At 38.3% G+C, this 21,831-nt stretch overlaps 2 protein-coding genes across 2 annotated transcripts; both read left to right on the top strand.

The window, feature by feature from the left end:
- The first annotated feature begins 7,435 nt into the window (after nt 1-7,435).
- Nucleotides 7,436-8,401, top strand: LOC103197141 (olfactory receptor 51G1). Its single transcript, XM_007941020.2, has one exon. The coding sequence runs from the start codon at nt 7,436-7,438 to the stop codon at nt 8,399-8,401; it is 966 nt and encodes a 321-aa protein (XP_007939211.1).
- A 10,848-nt stretch (nt 8,402-19,249) lies between these two features.
- On the top strand, nt 19,250-20,191 carry LOC103197139 (olfactory receptor 51G2). The gene has a single exon (XM_007941019.2). The coding sequence runs from the start codon at nt 19,250-19,252 to the stop codon at nt 20,189-20,191; it is 942 nt and encodes a 313-aa protein (XP_007939210.1).
- Nucleotides 20,192-21,831: the final 1,640 nt, after the last annotated feature.

Genomic DNA, 21,831 nt, shown 5'->3' with positions numbered 1-21,831 from the left:
AGCTCCTGGCCTGGTTTTGGCTGAAGATATTGAGCTTTTCCACCGCCTCTTGCCACAGATGTAGTCAGTCTGATTCCTGCGTGTTCCATCTGGTGCCCTTAGTACTCCTGAAGTCTTGACAAAATCCCTTCATCTCTCTGATACTCAGATTTTATATCTATAAAATTGTGCATTAAATGAAGACTGGCAGTTTCTACTCTCTGTTTTTTTAGAACATATGCCTGTGAAATCCAAATAAATAAATAAATAAAATTAAAGTACCTTACATCAATGCCTCTCTTCAAAAACTTAGTTTTCATACATTCCTTTGCTTTACTGAGAACTCTGATGATTTAGTGCCTAAAGCATTTGACTGCGAACCAGAAGTCTGGTGGTTCAAACCCACCAGTCACTCCTTGGAAGGAAGAGTGAGCAATCTATTTCTGCCTCAGAAACCCAAGGAGGTGTCGCTATGGGCAGTGAGTTTGTTTTTCTTTTTTTTTTTTTTTTTCATTGTTGTAGCAAATAAAAGTCAAGTAAGAAAATATTTTAAATGATTCTTCTGGCTTTCCTCTTTGTTTCTTAAGTTTCATGATAATGCAGTTGTTGGTCTATCTAATACCAGGACCCCACAGTTCCACACACACTCACTGATTCTAAAATCTGTATGTCTACAGCATATTGTGGTATAAAGATTCAGACTATACATGGTATTATTCTGGAGTCATATATATCAATGACATTCTTACAAAAGCTATTTTTTTTTTCAAATAAGAAAAGAACCCATAATGATCATTAAAAAAAAAAAAAAAAAAAAAAAAAAAATAAAAAAAAAAAAAAAAAAAAAAACCTACTGACATAGAGTGGATTCCAACTAATAACAACCCTGAGGCATTAAATCTTTAGGGATGTAGATTACCTAGTCTTCCTTCAGCAGAGTGGCTTGTGTGTTTGAACCGCCAGCCTTCTGGTTAGCAGTCAAGTGCTTTAGCCACTATGCTACCAGAGCTCCTATGTGATGCTATAGGACACAGTAGATCTGCTGTATAGGGTTTCCAAAGGAGATCTGGTAGCGTAGTGCCTAAGGCACTTGACTGCTAACCAGAACCCTGGAGGTTCAAACCCACCAGCCACTCCTCAGAAGGAAGATGGGGCAATCTACTTCCCTAGTGATACTGCCTCGGAAACCCAAGAAGGGGTCACTATGAGTCGAGTCCAACTCGACAGCACATAACAACAACAACAATAATCTTTATGGAAGCAGACTGACACATTTTTCTCTCATGTATTGACTGGTGAGTTCAAACAGTCAAGTGCTTAACCACTCAGCCACCAGGTCTCCTGTTATTACTCTTACATATCCTACAGTGCTTTATATTACTAGATGTTATTTTTATGTGCATTTAACTTTTTTTAATAAAATACTTTAAGCAAATATTATCAACTAGAATATGAGCTCCTGAAGGAGTAGGAGCTGTCTGTAATATTCATTACATCTTATCAGCCACTACCAAGGGAGTGACCCATAGTAAACACTCAAATTACTTTTGACTGAATAAATGAGTGAATACCTAGTACAACTGGGAAAGAGTACATAGAGTACTACAAGTCATATATACATGTGAGTGGGTTTATACACATTAGGAATAAACATCGTAAATACACACACACAAACGCATCAAACAAAACCCATTACCATCAAGTAGATTCTGACTCATAGCTACCTGATTGGGTTTCCAAGGGGGTAAATCTTTACAGAAGTAGATTGCTCTGTCTTCCTTCCACAGAGCAGCTGGTGGGTTTGAACTGCCAACCTTCTGGTTAGCAGTCGAGTGCCTCAGGCACTGTGCCACATATATGAGTGATATATATATATATAAATATCATATATATATGTATGATTGTCAATCCTCAATTTATAATGCTCCCCATTTCTTCCCCTAATGTGTCTTCCTTCCTTCATCTAATCTTCCACTAGCATTTTCAATTTCCCCCAACACTTTTAGAGAAACACTGTAACATCATAGAAAAATAAATTATCCACAGCTCTTGTTTTCCTGTGGGTCCATCATAAGCTTCAACATCATTGAATGTCTGCCATAAACACAAAGAAATGTGTTTATTTTTTTATAATGCTTATTCATAATGTTGTAAATACTGAAGAGAAAAACACTCATTGTCATCATGCCAATTCTGATTCATAGCAACCCCATTGGGGTGTAAATATTTATGGAATAAACCGCCCCATCTTTCTTCCATGAAGTGGCTCCTGGGTTCATACCACCAACCTTTTGCTTAGCAGCCAAATACCTTAACCACAACACCACCAGTGCTCCTTAATGTTGTGAGTGAAGATGTTTAATACAAACTTTAAAGGGACAATGAGAAGAGGATGATGATGTTTATTTTGAAAGAAAAAGAAATGAGAGTATTGGGTAAAGCTAAAAAGTCAAAGAGGTTGGGAAAGAGATTTTGCAGACTCCTTTCAAGCTGAGAATAAATCAACTGCAAAGATTTTTTGACTAAGGAACATATTTCAATAATCTACTTGTAAAACAGCAAACTTCAAAAATTCGTATCAATAGGATTATGGTCACTTTAGTCATTATTGTAATAATGGTGTTTATTGAGAATTCATTCAGTATCAATTGTTCTGCTGTTCAAGTATTTATCCCAATTATTTAAATTTATTCTGGAAGATTTATTGATACAAATGTTGGTAAGGTGATAAGTATTTGAAGGTATTAAACTGACACTGGAATATAAATTGCTGAATCAAGATTAGCACTGGTTCTCAAGCCACATGTTTACTGGGAGAGAAAGCACAGGAATGGCCTGTCATAATTAAGAAACTTCTGGTTTGACTCAAGTCCAAGGAGGACCATCCTTCACCCTACATTCAAACCTAATCACATCAGCAGCTCTCTAAAGCAGGTGACATTGACACTTAAAGCAGGTGACATCCTAGGCCTCTGTGAATAAGAAGGGGGAAATTCCTTTTTAAAGACCTAAGGAAATAATCTCAAACAGATTAAGTAATGTGCCCTGGATTACCTGGCTAGAAGGTAGCAGACAGAGATAAAGATCAGCTTTACTTGTCTCTCACACTCTTTCTCTCCCTTTGGCAATTTACTTCTGTAGTGATACTGCCTTGGAAACCCAAGGAGGAGTCGTTATGAGTCAGTTCTGACTCAATGGCAGTGAGTTAGGCCTTTCTTATCTAGTTTCAGAAATGAAATCCATTTTTAAAAACATCCTTACATTTTAACCCAAAATACACCTTGACCACCCACAGGATAGCATTTGGTTCCTTAACACTCCTTTATCCCTCCTCCCCCACATCCTACTTCCCCACCCGTCCCTTCACTCAGGTATCAGAGTTTCTCAGCTCCTTGTGGCCTCCATCCTCAGCTAAGAACCATAAGCACTCCTCAGGGAATGCTAAACCTGAGTAGAAGCCCTTGAAAAGAAGCTGCTGAGCTTGTGTTTTAAACAGAATATTTTTATGGCTGAGCTGCTTGCTACCTGTCCAGAGTTCTCACTAGAAGTATGCATTCCTGTTCCTTTTCCTTCCAGCTGCTGGTGATCAGGTACGTATTGCAAGAAGAATCACGTAGAGAGATCACCAAGGAGCACAGAGAGAACTGGGCCAGAGAATATGAGTGCTAAACACTGAAATATCAGTCTTCATTACTTGTTAAATCTCTGCTTCAAGTTGCTCGCATCAGATAATTAAACTGGGGACAGGAGACCTGGGGCTCTAGTCTTGGCTTTATCAGTGTATGTGATCTTGTAAAAGCCAACCTCATTTGAAACATTAATTCCTTTTTCTTTAAAATGAAAATTATAATCTCTACCTTTCCTATCATAAAATTGTAGTAGGAGAATGAAAAAGCAAAGTGAATTTATCAATGTTCTGTAACAATTAAATTCTATACTAATATGAGGCCAGGATTGTCTTTGGGAAGAATTTTGTAGGCTGTCACCAATACTGATGCTGCTAACCATAAACACCTTTATGTCTAATTATATGAATATTATGAGTCTGTGAGCATCAGGGTGTGAGTGGGATCACTGTTTAACCCATCTCTCCTCTCTCTCTACTAGAGATGCTAGGATAATCTCTCTCTTTTCCAATAAATAAGACCTGAAGAAAGTCTCAAAAGTGAAAAAGCCTAGCTGACTTCTGACTTTTTTTCTGATCCATTAATCTGGAGATGAAAGTCTTTGAGAAGAAAATGTAGAGTAATTGCACTAAGAATTATTCTGTTTAATCCTTGCTACATCTCATGTTTTTTGCTTGCTTGCTTGTTTGTTATCCATTCATTCATGTGTTCCTGACTCGTTCAACATTCAGCAAATTTTGTTAGGTTCCAGGTCTGTGCCAGGGTTGCAAGGCTTTAGTGGTATACAATTCTTTCTGCCTGGTACTGGCCATGACTTGCATTTACCTTTTCTTTTCTTTTGCTTCCACATACCCTGCACCTGCCAAAATATAATATGCAGATTTGGAAGGGGTTAGGAGAAATAATAATAGCTAGGATAGAACATTACAAAGAGCCCTTTTCAATAAATAGAATGACCCTCACCTGTCTGGAGAGAGATGGTTGAAAGAGATGACTTCAAATGTTTCTTCTATTTCTCAAACTATCTGAGATGTTGCAAAGTAAGAAGTATGGAAACCAGCTTCACTGTGAGTCTGCTGGCTAAAACACCACACACAGCTTTTGTTGCATCTGTCCTTTATTGATTAAAAAAAAAAAATGTCCTTCTTTATTTTCATTCCTTTTAACATGATCTTGTCATTGAGTTTAGAGCAATTTCACATCGTTGTTTGTACCTCAGAGCCACTTTCTAAATCCTGTGACATCCACTCTTTGCTTCACAACCCATCTCCTCTCCCAGGTTCTATTTTTGTCCTCTGTTCTTCCTCTGTCCTAACTACCCCTGTTTATATCTTGTTCTTGTTTCTCCTTTTGGAATTATCAAACAAGAGGGTTTATTATTATTATATTGATTATTGAATTATTATGTTATTATTATTATGTTTTGATTTGAAGTATGAGTGATGAAAGTTAGATGTGAACCTTTCTTTTGTCATCCTCAGCTTTTCAATGTCCCGCTACTGAGAAGAAGGAAGACTTTTGAAAAATTACCATCAACTTCCCATTTCTCTGCCTTATAATACACTTAAATCTTCATTCATTCTGTAGATTTTCTCTTACAGGAAAATTACACAAAATACAGATTTTTTTTTAACCTATTCCTCACCCACTGATAGCTTAAGCCCTTACACTCCTTCTCCACTCTACTGAAAATATTTTCTAAAACAATCAAGTGACGTGGCTATTGTAAGTAAAATGTGTTTTATTTATGTTTATTTATTTTTTTAAGTCCTCTATGGCATGTCTTTTTCAACAGGAATTACTTGGCTTTATTGATGTCATATGCTCTTCTTTTCACCATATTTCTCCAGTTCTCCTTCTCTCTCTCTTTTCTACCTCTAATTCAATTTGAAGCAATCCCAGTGTTAAAGAATAGGCCCCTATCTTTCCTTTCTTTACTGTGTATATTAGCATTTTACCCATATTGAGGTCAGATGTTGTGTAACTCAAGTGTTCACTCAAACGAATGATTGCTATGTGCAATATTCTCTGCACATTCTCCCAGGAATTCCTTTTTAAGCTCTCATTTAGCACATCCTAAGCAGTATTCAGTCCCTAAAAACGTGTTTCTTCTCTATTGTCACCCATCTTAGCCCATCTAATATTATATACAAAATGGAAATAATTGTCACAGATTTCTCCAAAGAAGAAAACTTGTGGATTTTAGTATTTATTTATCTATTCATTTATAATTTCCCTGACTCTTGTAAAGGCTAAAGCACTGTGAAGTAGAAGTGAGAATATAGTGTAAAGACTAATCAAGTAGATTCTGGAGTGCACTCTCAGGATTTGAATCTGATTCTCAACTTTTATTTGCTTTATAATCTTACACTGATTATGTCACCTCTCTGCCACAGTTGTTGTTTTTCACCTGTAATATGAACCTAAGGGGAGCTCTGGTGGTGTAGCGCCTAAGGCATTTGAGTGCTAACCAAAAGGCTGGTGGTTCAAACCCACCAGTCACTTCTAAGAAGGAAGATTGGGCAATCTACTTCCGTAGAGGTACTGCCTTGGAAACCCAAGGAGGGGTCGCTATGAGTCAAAATCAATTCAACGGCAGTGAGTTTGGTTTGGTTTTGGTATGGACCTAAGAGAAGAACATATGTCATAGGATTTTTGTGAGAGTTGAAATAAACGTCAGACATTTAGAAATGTGACAGGCACATAATATATTTTTAAAATATTTTATGCATATGGTAAACAATACACTACTCACACTATATTAATATTCATAGAATTTAACATGGAGGCCCTTGCAATAAATGACATTAAATGTAAGTTCCAAAGGCAGAAAAAAGGAGACTCCACTTGAGGTATTACAGCAATAGACCTATGCCTCTGTGTCATCTCCATCAAAGCCCCAAAGGCATAGTTCACTCTGAGAACCTTTAGATTTGGCTTCTTCATTCTAAACTATGAATCAGACTTTGCCTGGCTACTTCAGGTTTGTTTTTTTTTTGTTTGTTTGTTTGTTTTTTTTTTTTTCCTTTCTTCTTTTGGCTTATAACTTGATATATACCTCATCTGCATCCTTATCCTCTACATGTGGCTCCAGTTTAGCTGCCCTTTTATCTCCTGATCTCTGTCAGAATTAAGCCCTAAAGACCCCTTTCCTAGAATTACTTCTTTTCTGAAGGACTGCTTCTTCTCAGATGTTCTTCAGGGTTCAGAATAACTCACCATCATTTACCTCCTCATCCATCAAAATATTTTATACAGAGACAGGAGAGGCATCTCTCTGATCAACAGTTAAAAGTTCAAGGATTTCAGCAAAAATTTACTAAACACTTGCTTTGCCCTCCATGGTGGACTAGACACTATAGAATAATGCACAATGTAGTAAAAACCAGATAAGTTACAAACACATTTGAAGGCATGTCATGTGCAATTAATTTTAGGGGACAAATATGCAAAAGCTATGTGGTAACAGTTTCCCATAAGCACCATACAGATTCTCAAAGGCTGAGTGACTGAACTGGAGATGTATCAGGGAGGAATCTAAGAAAGAGGTACCATTTGAGGCAACCTCATTAAACCTCTGAGATGCTAACTTTGGTGGTGGACATATCGCTAAGGTTAAATCAAATGACACCTCAGCAATCTCCTATTATGAACCCCTTCCTAGACTGTCTAGGGAAAGGCTAGTAGATCATGTCTCCCAATTCTCTCCCATTCCATCTGCAGAGCCATCCTGGCTCACTGGTCCTAGAACATGTATGTGAGTGGGAATTCAGCCCTGTGTTTTTCTAGGTATCTATACTGCAGATTGGTGAATTCAAGATTGTAAAGCCATGACAATCCCTTACAATAGCAGCCTCCAAAAAGCCACTTTCTTCCTGACGGGCTTCCAAGGTCTAGAAGATTTCCATGGCTGGATCTCCATTCCCTTCTGCTCCATCTACTTGACAGTTATTATAGGGAACCTTACCATCCTCCACGTCATCCGTACTGATGCCACCCTCCATGAGCCCATGTACTATTTCTTGGCTATGCTGGCTTTCACAGACTTGGGCCTTTGCCTTTCCTCACTGCCCACTGTCCTGGGAATCTTCTGGTTTGATGCACGAGAGATTGGGATCCCCGCCTGCTTCACTCAGCTCTTCTTCATTCATACCTTGTCTCTGGTGGAATCTTCAGTTCTACTGTCCATGTCCATTGACCGCTATGTGGCCATCTGCAACCCACTGCGTTACTCCACCATCCTGACACCTGCACACATTGTCAAGATGGGACTGAGCTCAGTGCTTAGAAGTGCCCTCCTCATCCTACCCTTGCCATTCCTCCTTAAACGCTTTCAGTACTGCCGATCCCACGTACTGGCCCATGCCTACTGTCTGCACCTGGAGATCATGAAGCTGGCTTGCTCTAGCATCACTGTCAACCACATCTATGGGCTCTTTGTTGTAGCCTGCACTGTGGGTGTGGACTCACTACTTATCTTCCTTTCTTATGCCCTCATCCTACGCACTGTACTGAGCATTGCCTCCCGCCATGAGCGACTCCGGGCCCTTAACACCTGTGTGTCCCACATCTGTGCTGTGCTACTCTTCTACATTCCCATGATTGGCTTGTCTCTTGTGCACCGCTTTGGCGAACACCTGCCTCGCATTGTACACCTCCTCATGTCTTATGTCTATCTGCTGGTACCACCCCTCATGAACCCCATTGTCTACAGCATCAAGACCAAGCAGATCCGACAACGCATCGTTAAAAAGTTTGAGTTTATAAAGACACTTCGGTGTTTTCAGCAGGATTAAGTTAGGGTAAAGAATGCCATGTTTGCTCATAAAGCCCTTAGAATTTTCAGTTTAATCTAGTTATAGGAAAAAACACTAACTTCCCATTATCAATAAAAAGGGAATTACCTGTGTGACATACTGATTGTGTGACTTTGGGAAAGTTACCACATTCTCTGTTCTTTAGTTTTCTTCAATTGCATAATGAGCATGAAAATAATTGTAATCCTTTCCTTGCATAGATTTTGTGAAGATTAAATGAAATAGCTTATGTAAATTTCTTAACAATGTCTGACACATAAAATTCTGAATAAATATTAACTACTATTGTTAGAAGGAGCTCTGGTAGCGTAGTGCCTAAGGCACTTGACTGCTAACCAGAAGGCTGGCAGTTCAAACCCACCAGCCACTCCTCAGAAGGCAAGTTGGGTAATCGACTTCCATAGTGATACTGCCTCAGAAACCCAAAGAGGGGTCGCTATGAGTCAGGTTTGACTTGTCGGCACATAACAACAGCAACAACAACATTGTTGTTTGATAAAATGCTAAACAATGTATACATTTTATTTTTTCATTTCTCTAGGCAATGGAATTTTATCTATGACTATCATTTAAAATTTTTACTTTTACTCCCTTTGTTACTTTATTAAAGCTATAGTATCTTTAAATTCATTTGCAACATATTTTTACACACTCATACTGACCCGAAGTAATGCTGATCTGAGAACATACTAGAATGACTTTCTATGAGGGTATTCACTAAACACACATCCATAAAATTAAGCAAAAGAGAAGATGCCCTAGAAGTTGGAGGAAAAATATCAAATTGGAGGGGAAAAAATATAGTTGTGAATAATCCTCAAATGAGGACATTGAAGCTGAAAGTAATCACTCATCAAATGAGTGACTAGTCAAGGAATATGATTTTCACTTACTTGTTCCCTACATTGTTGGAATGAAAAGATGGTGGAAAAGCATGTATTATTTGATGTTTGTTTGCTAGATATTTATCACATATTTATGTTCAGCCACAACTCAAACAACATACACACATACACTACTGTTGTTTTTTTTATGAGTGTGTTTTGATGTTTTTGAGTGAATATGTTTATTTCACTGTTCCCTGATTACTTGTATTGGTAAATATGCCCCAGTTAACCAGTCTTTGTGTTTGTGCATCTGTATACATTTCACAAATGTCTAGATACACATGGATTAAACTACATCATTTTATATGTTGATGTAGGTAGATATGCCTTCCTTAGGACTGATGTCATGGAAAAGAAAGAAAGTTTTGGCTCAGTAAGTCTCTTCCTTTTCTGGTTATCTTGATTTGACTCTAGGTACCCAAAGGAATTCATTGGAAATTGAGTATAGCCTGATCACAAAATAAATAATTTGGGAAAACCAGATATGCAACTAACTCCCTAATATTAAAAAGGAAATGTAGAGGGAGGAGTAAGAACTCCTTTTCCAAACTGAGAGCAAGGACAGTTTTAGTTATGCTAATTAGAAAGTGTCAGTATGTGGTCTATGAAACTCTAGTACACCCCAATTTAATCTGTCACATTTTTCTCTCTGCTCCAGAACTTGTTTTAAAAATTCATTAAAATATGGTCTTGTGAAAGCATACTTCAACTCAAATCTGCTCTGTCATCCACTTTGCCTAAACCCCTAAATAAAATTCAGGCTTATGTTGTAAAATAGTCTGTAGTAATAGAGACTCAATTATGCTGTGATTGAATACAGCTAACTTTAGGAAGGAAAACTTTCATCATACTTAGGAGAAGCATGTCTTTGATTATTGCTATATGTTTTAATTTCTCTTACTAGACCAATTTTTTAAGAATATGCTAATACATCATTTTATGATAAAAGCAAATGCAAGAGCATCTTCCTTATTTAATTGAAGCATGTTTAAGTATTTGATACATATTACCTATGTCGGTTATCAACTTAATATCTCTCAGCTCCAAATTCATTTTTTGCTCATCTGTCATGTTAGAACTCAGCCTTCTAAGTTTTTCTCTTTTGCCATTCTGCCCAATGTTAAACTTGCAGCAGAGGGCCCTGGATGGACAGTGAAAGAGGATGGGGTCTCCTTCTTGGTTCCAGGATGTCCATCTGGCTGTGCTCCTGCAGTGTGTGTGGCTCTTCTAAGTAAAAGCTGGTGGCCAGCAGAAGACGACAGCTCCTTTGAATGACTTTGGACTTGAAATTGAGCAGCACTTCCAAGGGGAGTTAACCACTTCCAGGGGTACCTCAGCTTGCTTGCATGAAGTTTCCCAGTAATGACTTCTCATTGAGTCAACAGGGACCCCCCTTCCTCGAGCAACTTCCCAGAAGGTTTCTGGTGAGTCCAGCTTGTGCCCCTGCTGGATTTCCAGAAAGTCAACAGCAATCACTTTGGACAACTTCCTGGCAAATTTCACTGGAATCCCAGAGGGTGGTTCTCCACTCACCATCATCAGCCTGATACTTATAGATCAGCTTTGGCACAGAACAACTTCATGAAGTTTTCTGTCACTCAGAGGACTTCAACCACATACTCTTCAATGAGGGTGTATCATAGCTTTTAGGAGGATTATTTTCCTAAAATTTTGTTCCTTCCTTGAATACTATCCCTCAGCCCTAAAATACAGATTTGTTATTTTTTACCTTTCTTAGTCCATTCCTTGTTATTCCAATATCAATTTTTGTTTTTTAAAAAATTTTATTATTGTGCTGCTGCTGAGAATATACCCAGCAGAACATAAGCCAATTTAAACAATTTCTGCATGTACTCTCCAGTGACACTGGTTATATTCATTGAGTTATGATAACATTCTCATCCTCCTTTTCTAAGTTGTTCCTTCCTCATTAACATAAACTCAATGTCCCCAGGTTCCTGTCTAAACTTTCAAGTTGCTGCTGTCAATTTGATCCCATATAGATAGTTTTGAATAAAGGATAATGCTCAAGGGAGACACTTTCACTTGTTAATCTTAACTATTGTTTGGTTTTAAAAATATATCAGAGGGTATTTTTGGTTTACAGTTTAAAGATTATATTAGGACAATAGTTTCACGGGTTCATCCAGCCTCTACAGCTCCAGAAAGTCTGGAGTCCATGAGAATCTTAAATTCTGTTCTGCATTTTCTCCCTTTTGATTCTACTATAGAATCTGATTAAAATGTTTGGTAATGGTAGTCTGGCACCATCCAGTTCTTCTGGTCTCAAGGCAAAGGAGATCATTGTTCATGGAAGTGATTCCATTTCTTCCTTCTATTCTTGACTCTCCTTCTTCTCTGTTGTTCCAGATGAAGAGAGGCCATTTTTTGTGCCTTTTAAGCCTGCTTGCAAGTTTTTAAGACCCCAAACATTATGCACTGAACAAGGAGATACAACAGAAACACAGAAAACATTATTAGGACAATTAATTTGGATGTTCTGTGAAGCCATGACCTTAAAACTCCAAACCAAGGAACCAAGTCCTATAAGTGATGAGTGTTTGGTTAAAAATAAGCAGCCTCAACAGCTACTCTTTTCATTTTCTTTCTTTCCTTTTTTTTTTTTTTTGTTATTGTTGTAAATATATCTACCACACAGTTTTTCCAATTCAATTTTTTACAGATGTACAACTGATAACAACAATTACAATAATCATCTCTGTAACTCTACCCTTAATCAAAGTAATTTTTTTCATCACTATTAAAACTCCCTTTCCTCCTTTCCTCATCCTTGGTCAGTACTGATATACTTTGATCTCCATACATTTGTCCTTTCTTGTCTCTTTATATAAGTGAGGTCATACAATATTTTTCCTTTTGTGATTGGCATTTCACTCAGTGTATTTTCAAGCTCCATCTGTATTGTAGCACATATCAAGACTTCATTTCTAATGTTCCTGAGTTGTAAATGTGGAAGTTGTTATGTTGGTGAATGTCTTGTATATGCTTTCACCACAATTAAACTAAAACAAATAAATAAGTTGAGGGGGAGAGGGGAGTCTTCACTTCTCCTGCTGGCTGAGTAAGCATTCCATTGTATGTATGTACCATATTTTGTTTATCCATTTATCTGTTGATGGGCATTTAAGCTGTGTCTACCTTTTAGCTATTGTAAATAGTGCTGCAATGAATATTGGTGAACAGATATCTGTTTGAGTCTCAGCTTTCAAGTTTTTTGGGTATATACCTAAGAGTGGAATTGCTAGATCATATTCTAACTAACTCACTGCTATCAAGTCGGGTCTGACTCATAGTGACCCGTCCTTGGGTTTCCGAGGCAGTATCTCTATGGAAGTAGATTGCCCAGTCTACCTTCTGAGGAGTGGCTGGTGGGTTTGAACCACCAGCCTTCTGGTTAGCAATCAAATGTCTTAGGCACTACACCACCAGAGTTCCTATAGCAGTTCTATTTTTAGTTTTTTGAGGAATAGCTATGTTATTGGTAATGGCTCAGCAGCGAGTTTGGTTTTGGTTGGTACCTTTTGCATTCCCATCAGCAATGGATAAGGGTTCCAATTTCCCCACAACCTCACCAACTATTGTCATTTTTTTTTTTTTTCTGTTTTCCTGTTTTTTTTTTTTTTGTAATCTTAGCCATCCTCCAAAAAAAACCCTCACTGCCATTGAGTTGATTCTCGCTGATAGCAACCCCCATTGGGTTTGTTCAGCTGTAAATCTTTACAGAAGTAGATTGCCCCATATTCTTTCTGTGGAGAGGCTGTTGGGTTTAAACCACTGACCTTCTGGTTAGCAGCCAAATACCCTATCCATTATGCCACCAGAGCTCCTTTAGCTATCCTAATGGGAGTGAAATAGTATCTCACTGTGGTTTTGATTTGCATCTCTCTGGTGGCTAATGACATTGAGCATATTTTCATGTGTTTAATGGCATTTGAATGTTCTCTCTGGTGAAATGTCTGTCCACCAATTTATGGTTCCGTTTCTTGTGTTATTGTTGTTAAATTGTTGAAGTTTTATACATACCTTTTCCTCACTTATCAGTATGGTTAGGTTCTAAAGACCAAGTCTTTATGCTAAAATCAGTGTTATGCAAAAATGGAGGATGATCACACCAGATCACAAAACAGAAGATGACTACATCATTACATAACTAGCAAACCACCAAAAATCATGACTTAGCCGAGGTGACACATAACCTTAACCATCACGGCCAGCGTTACTCTCACTTCACACCTTGGCATTCATTATTGCCAGACATACTTTGTTAATGCAAAAAATAGTCACATAGTGGATTTTTTACTATTGTCTCAAATGGAAATATTGGGTGATGAAATAGTTGATAATTGAAGAGAGGGTGCATATAATGGTGACTAGATTCTTATCAGACATGTGGTTTCTTACTCCAATATCATTTTAATAAGACTTTATATTAAACATTTTTGCTAAAACAGTGGTGTGGTTTCTGTCTCCTGATTGGACCCTAACTAATACACAACCTAAAGCAAGGTCTTTGTTTATTCAGGTCTTTGTTTTATCAGATCCATCACACATTTTGATGTGTTACCTTAAAGGGACCACTTAGCATCTAGAAAGTGTGACTTGGCAAATGGATCCTTCTACTTGCAAACCTACTACTCTCTTAGTCACAGATTCATCCTCCCCTATACCTAAAAAAGTTTCAGATGTTCTTTCAGACCATAAGTCTTTTCACTACCCTATGACTAACATCTGTTGAATAATTCTTACAAAAATCCACCTCAGAAGGCAGGCTGAGGGCATTTACTTCCAGTCAAAAGTCTGTAAAACTTAACATCTTGCATCAATGCCTGATTTTCTATTCACTATTCTGACAAGAGACAAAAATTTGGAAGATTTGGAACATTCTTTAACATTTATGCATTTTAACTTACAAAAGAAATGCAACATGCTATAACTACTGCTTCCTCACCTGCAGATTTCTCATTGACTAGCTGGGAAATAACAGAAGTAATAGTCAGGTAGTACGAGTTATAATAACACCTGAGCATTTACTCTATACTACCAACTGTGCCAAAGCACTCTACATGCACTATTCAATCTGACTTTTTTTTTTTTTTTTTTTGAAAATTAAGACAACAGCACCAATATTTTCAAATAAGGCTTTTTCAGCTGTAAAAACTTTATTACAGGAATTTTTTCTCTAGCTAGCTGCTAGGTAGTTGCTACATACTGATTCCTTACATCAAAATTGTGAGTTTTCTTTAATATAGAACTATAATCTAGGATCTTCCTCAAGTATTGCTTGTGGTTATTTGTAGAGAAGGTGCATCCTGACACTCAAGTAGGAGAGAAAATACTAGCAGGAGTAAACAGGTATGCCTTGCAAAAACTTCATGCATGTTCATTGAAAGGTGGCTTTATAATAGCCATAAAAAGTGGTCACATTGCTTATCTAGTGCAGCATTGCACATAATCATTTTGTGAAAATTTTAGCTTTCTCAAATTATTTTTATTCAACATTATCTTGTTATTATAAAAGTGTCAATTTCCTCAGCAATTCTCAGATAGCCCTGTTGGACAAGAGGGTCAGTGAGATAAATTATTGTACCTCATATTACATAACTAATAAACATGTAGAAAAGAATTAAAGAGATATGGCCACAAGGAGAGGTCAACTATATTTCAGAGACTAGCCAAGACAATGAATTGGAATAAACTTTTATTAGTGGTTTGTGGCTTTAAGGCATTCCTCAGAATGTATGCCTTTATATTTATGAAAAAGCTCCAACAAGCCGTATGCTAATTATCTTGGAATAAAAGCACTGAAATGAATGTATTTCCAATTAGCTCATTCATATCTAGAAGTAAAGGGCTGAGGTCTCAGTAAGTCTGAGATAAGAAGAAGAGGTGGAGTCTCTGAGTCTAGGTAGGAATCTGGAGCAAGTAGGGTTACATGGGGCACTGAGAATAAGCACAATGCCATCACAGTATTTCCAAAAATTATACTTGATCTGACATCTTTCTCTCCCTTTGGTGATGGGAAGACAATTAAATTTAAAAGCTCTTGTTTTGGTGTCACATACAGTTATACACACCCAGCATGCACACTGTCACATTCATTGTGCATAATCACATTCAGTATGATACATGATACATAAAACAATATCAACAGCATCTAGTTTGCTTTCCTGAAGTTGTAAAGGTTGTCCAGAACTTTCGCTATATCCTTTACCATGCACTATTAGTGGTTGGCATCCCAATATCACACAAGAGTACCTCCTTCCCCTGTTTCTGCTGTCCCCAGGGTGTGAGATTAATGAGGTCCTGCTAGGGAATTGATCAAAGACTGTTGAGAGGGTCACATCAGACAGTGACAAAAATAAAAAGCAGAGATTTAAACAATTCACTCTCTAGTCTCTCCCCATTCCCCAAAGTCCCTCAGCCTTGGTATATGAGGAGACAGTATAGCAGGCAAGTGTTTGGTGCTGAGTTGTAGAGTCAAGAAGAAGTTCCAGAAGGCTAAGCCTGAGTTCTGGAGAAAAGGACCAGAGAAGAAATTTCAATGCACAAGAAAGACCATAGAAGTGTCTGCTGCAGATGGCACCAGCTAAATTCAGCTCTTCCTGACTTCATCAGATACAAGGTATGGTCTTAGCGTTAGCTCAGAAAGGGCCAACCACTTTCTTACATCTGTCCCCTTGCTCAGTTTTTGGCCCAGAGAGTTGTTACCTGTAGGGTACTGTAAGACTATCGATAGGATCCATAGAGAATAGGCAGGGAAAATGGACAAAATCAAGGTGCATGAAAAAGATAGGCTCAAGAGAATAGGTTCACTTAGCTTCCGGCTCAGGGTTAGCAGAATCTGGGGTTAGCCCCAAGAACCAAAGAAGTAGAGAGGGAGGAAGTAATCTGACTTTCTGTGAGAAAAGCTTGTCTGTTACCTAAAAGGATATTTCCCTGAGTGACTACAAGTAAGTAATGTAATTTGTAGTCATTGAACCTACTAAATTTCTTCTAAAACAGATTTTCTAAGCAGAGCAACTAGTGACTGAAAACTCATATGTTAAGTTCCTACCATCCCCAGAATCCATTCCCAACCTACCAGGGACAATGCTTTAATGCTGGTCAAGAGCAATGAAATTCTTTCTTAACCTAATAACACAAGCCCTGAGAATCTATAAATGAGAAGCATTTCTAATAGTTAACTTGCTAAAATATCTTTTGCTTGCAGACTGAAAGTGATCTTTCCAAAGCTGACTTCTCCTGGCTTCAATATTCTTTTTTCTTTCATTTCCAAGACCCCTAGTCAATCTAGCTTCCTCTTTATGTTTCTCCCATTCCATTTCTGCCCTACCCCTTTACAATGTGAATTACGAGCTCTGATTCCAAAGAGAGTCTATTTTGAGCTGCAGCAACAAGAAGGTCGGAGCCAGAGACATTTGTTGTTTCTCTCTATCATTTATCATTTAAACCTCCACTCATTTCAGGTTGTCTTATCTTAAATAACTGCTTGTATTTGGTTACTTAAATTTTTCTAAATTTCCAAATGAGCTTTGGAGCTCCAGAGACCTAAGTTTGAAACTCTATCATTTGCAAGTTGAGGAAATTATACTAACCTTGAAAGATTTTTTCTAAGATCTACTGCTTTTACAATGTTACTGGTGCAGTGCCGGGCAAAGAATAGATGTTCCTCAGGTATCATATGTCTTCCTTCTTCCCCATCCCATCTCATTTTCATGTCAAACATATTTTCTGCTTAGGTTTTGAGTTAGATTGTTAACCACTGTGCAGTTTGTCTGTTAGCTCCTCTCCCTGTCAATCACAGCCTCATGGAATTCACCATTGAGTACAGTCATAGCAGAAGCCGAGGAACACAGACCAAGAGCTAATCTGACCTTCAAGTGGACAATGAGCTGATGACACTGAATATCAATAACACTGGTGTTCTTAACGAGAGAGAAAATGTTTATGTATACATTTACGAGTATTTCTCCAGATAAATTAATTCATTAATTCATCGAAAATTTCTGAAATTATTGAGGATTATTAAGCACTTGATTTCATACTAGCTATTTGACAGTGAATGATCACCAATTGGGAAAGCTGTGTTTAGACTCTAGAATGTAGAGAAATATCAGATTTTAGTTCAAATCCCATTTTGATCCTGTACTTTCTGATCTGAGAAAGATCAATCTCTCTAAGCCTCTGTTTCTTCATCTGTAGCATGATACTATATTTATTCACAGGATTATCTTCAGGAGATGAAGCATACTAAGCTAGGACTAAGTAAATTTAACTATTATTTATTTAAAAAAACAAAAAAAACTAAGCATCTACTGTATACAAGGACATATTTTAGGCACTGGCTTTATAGAGGTTAACAAAGCCCTTGCCCTTTTTGAGCTTACATTCTAGTGGAGTTACTAGTTAAACTCAGAAAAAGATCACTGCTGTCAAGTCGGATCAAATGCATAGTGGCCCCTTGTTGGGTTTCTGAGGCAGTATCACTATGGAAGTAGATTACCCCAACCTTCCTTCCAAGGAGTCACTGGTGGGTTTGAACTGCCAGCCTTCTGGTTAGCAGTCAAATGTCTTAGGTACTATGCCATTGTTGTGTTGTTGTTATGTGCCATCGAGTCAGCCCTGACTCATAGCGACCCCTCCTTGGGTTTCCGAGGCAGTATCACTACGGAAGTAGGATTGCCCAACCTTCTATGCCATTAGGAGTAGGAAATCACTGTTACGGGAAGTCAGGAAACCTAACTTAGCATATAACTTCTGACCATTGAGTATCCCCTACTGAGCCTTCATTTCCTCATCTATAGAAGACTGGGTTCTACCTACATCATTACCCTTTTGTTCTATGGCATCTCATGGACTTTACCTTGTAATTGAGGATGTGGCCATGGTTGAGGGAAATGCTTCAGCCTCTCCTCGCCATCTGGATCCACAGTAGTGGGAATCCTATGCTTCTGGGGAATGAGAGTTACTTCCTGGTTGGAGGATAAGGCTTTGGTTTCTTATTCTAGTATCAGGAATAACTTTACAGATGTCTCTGGACTCCTGTGTGCTGGACAGTATTTCTGAGCTATCTGGACCAGACCAGGATTATAAGACAGGTAAATCTGAAGAGGAGGTGAATGAAGGTCTGGTCTGTGTATAAGGTTAGAGGTCATATATGGCCAGTGAGGATAAACAAACAAAAATAAAAGGCAGAAGTAGCAAAGAAAGCAAAGTAAGAGAAGGGAAAGGAAAAGAATATTAAAGAAAGGCTAGGACATTAGTGATGGTCTTAGAAGAAATATTTACTTACAAAGATGGACAAAGTATGACTAATAGGATTACTAATGCTTCTCTCACCTCTATCCTTGTGTAAGGACAAAAAGTGAGAATAATTGCTGGAAGCCAAGGACATCTGTTGTTGTAGGAGAAAGGTTCCCAACAAGAGCTGTGATCATTGATGGTAGAACACAGCCACTGCCAAACCAACCATAGTGCTACTGTGAGAGGGCCGGAACTCCCCCTCCTTTCATTTTTCTACTTCTTGTTGGTCTTCCCCATTAGTTCAGTCTGGCAAAAAGCCAGAAGACAAAGGAGACTGGTTTATGCCATCCAGAAAGTTCAGGACAGAATTAATATGATAGACCATATCCAACTCACTCAGCTTAACCCTTAGAATTTGCATGACTTTAACAGCAATTCCATGTCCATTTTCTTATCAAAATATGAGACTAAAAGCATTTCCCACAAAAAAGTGTTGAGAAGAACCAAGTTGTATAACAATCTCTGAAGGAACTACAGAGTTCCAAGTCTGCTTAATGCTACTTTTTTTTTTTTTTTTTTTTAATTTCTGCCTGTCTGTAATCACTGCCATTTCCTCTAACCATTTAAGAATTTTGGAGATAATACAACTCGCTTGGCCTCCAGACACAATGATACAATGATGCTGGGATCCCTGGGAAACAGCAGCAGCATCCCCTCTACCTTCACGCTGAGTGGCATTCCTGGGCTGGAACACATGCACATCTGGATCTCCATCCCCCTGTGCTTCATGTATCTAGTTTCTATACTGGGCAACTGCATGATTCTCCTTATTATTAAAACAGAGCCCTCCCTCCATGAGCCTATGTACCTCTTCCTGTCCATGCTGGCTCTGACTGACCTGGGCCTGTCCCTTTGTACCCTCCCAACAGTGCTGAGTATCTTTTGGATGGGGGCACGAGAGATTGGTCATAATACCTGTTTTGCCCAGCTCTTTTTCATTCACTGCTTGTCTTTCCTGGAGTCCTCTGTGCTACTGTCAATGGCTTTTGACCGTTTGGTAGCCATTTGCCGCCCCTTGCACTATGCGTCCATCCTTACCAACAGAGCCGTTGGCAGGATTGGCCTGGCTTCTTTGGGCCGCAGTGTTGCACTCATTTTTCCATTGCCTTTTATGCTCAGGAGATTCCCTTATTGTGGCTCCTCAATCCTCTCACATTCCTATTGTCTCCACCAGGAAGTGATGAAATTGGCCTGTGCAGACATCAAGGCCAATAGCATTTATGGCATGTTTGTCATCGTTTCCACAGTGGGTATAGATTCACTGCTCATTCTCTTCTCCTATGCCCTGATCCTGTGCACTGTGCTATCCATTGCTTCCAGGGCTGAGAGACTCAAAGCTCTGAACACCTGTGTCTCCCACATCTGTGCAGTACTGCTCTTTTATACTCCAATGATAGGCTTGTCTGTCATCCACCGCTTTGGGAAGCAGGGACCCCATCTGGTCCAGGTGGTCATGGGCTTTGTGTATCTTCTAGTCCCTCCTCTGATGAATCCCATTGTCTACAGTGTAAAGACCAAACAGATTCGAGAACGGGTGGCCCAAGCCTTTTGTTATTAGCTGGGTCTTGTCTTGGAGGCAGTATTTCCATATATGTGCCTTTGCTCCTCTCTCTTTTATAATATCTAACCTGCATGACATTGGGAAGACTTTTATTTATGATATCAACAATATATACTTGGATGAACAAGATACAGTCACAGTCCTCATGGAACTCTCAATTTTATGCAGGGAAAATACAACACAGTATGGTGTAGCAGATTTTATTTTCCAGAAATAACCACTGAAATATTTCTAATCTTCATGCTCTTCCAGAATCTTGTCATGTCACTATTAAAGAGTATACTTCGTTTCTATTCATAACTGGGACTTTGTAACTTCCTCAATGAATTGAAAAAAAGGTGTAAAAGTGATTCTGTGAAATGGATAATTAGCAAATGATCATGTGATATTAAAGAGGATTAGGAGAGGGACATGCTACATAACCAACATCTTAAGGTCACTGTCAGAGAGGAAAGACTACTTATCTAGCATGTGAAAACATAACTGACCAACAGTGATCATGAGAAGTAGTTGGAAACACCCTGAGGTATCTGGGATCAAGAATTCAGAATCTAAGCTTATGGTGGCTAAGCAAGACTAGTCACTTTACCTCTCTTGGAAAGTCTGGAGCTAAAGGCACAAACTCAAATCTGTACAGAGGCTGTGCAGGAAGGTAAATGAGTGAAGAAAAACATGCGAATGATGAATAACAAAAGGGGAGTAGAGCTATGGCAAACTGTGTCTTAAGGGACATGACTTCTCAGTTCCAGAATGCTTGGTTGATATTACCAAATGTGGTGATTCGTGAAGAGAAAATAAAGATCAAGAATCTTCCTTTAAATTTTATCATTTTTGAGTGTTAAGAAGTAATTCAATTTTTTAGTGATCCACTGCTACATTGATCAAATAAAACAGTATTCAACAAGATTTTTTCTGTAGAACACCAGTTTGCATTTCTGACCTATCCAGTATCACCCCAAAAGGCTGTTTTGGTTTTTTTTTTTTTTTTATTTCTTTTTCTTTTATCTCCTTAGCAATAATTCAGCATAGGGTTTTTGAACAAAAGCAGTCTAACCTGAGTCTGGTCTCAGTTCCATCACCTGCAATTTTAGCAAATACTCAATTTCTCTAAGCTGTAAAGTCCAGAAAGAGTAATATCTACTTCAGATAATTATTATAGGGATTACGTAGAATACTGTAGGTAATGTATTTGAAAAAGTCTGGGACACATAATAAGAATCTTGGTGGTGCAGTGCTTAAGTGCTCCCCAGCTCAAAACCATCAGCCACTCTACAGGAGAAAGATGTGGCAGTCAACTTCCATAAAGATTTACAGCCTTGGAAACCTTAGGGGGTAGTTCTCTACAAGGTTATTCTGAGATGAAATTGGCTCAGTGGAAATTAATTTAGCTTGTTTTGAGAGTAAATAATACATTGTTAACTACATGCACACAATATTTTTGCCCTTCAGATGAGTGATCTCATCTTTCCAGAACATAAAGTTTATCCATCTAAGATGAACATACCAGTCTTACCAGAGAACCTGGGTGGGACAAACAGTACACATAGTAGGCTCCTAATTGAAAGGTTGGTGGTTTGAGTCCACCCATAAGTACCTCCAAAGAATGATTTGGTGATCTACTTCTGAAAAGTCTGTCA

This window comes from Orycteropus afer, unplaced genomic scaffold (genome assembly GCF_000298275.1).
Source record: "Orycteropus afer afer isolate SDZICR_OR568_19922 unplaced genomic scaffold, OryAfe1.0 scaffold00074, whole genome shotgun sequence".
Classification (NCBI taxonomy): domain Eukaryota; kingdom Metazoa; phylum Chordata; class Mammalia; order Tubulidentata; family Orycteropodidae; genus Orycteropus; species Orycteropus afer.
Note: the sequence above shows the minus strand (reverse complement) of the source record. Positions and strands in the feature narration are given on the sequence as shown.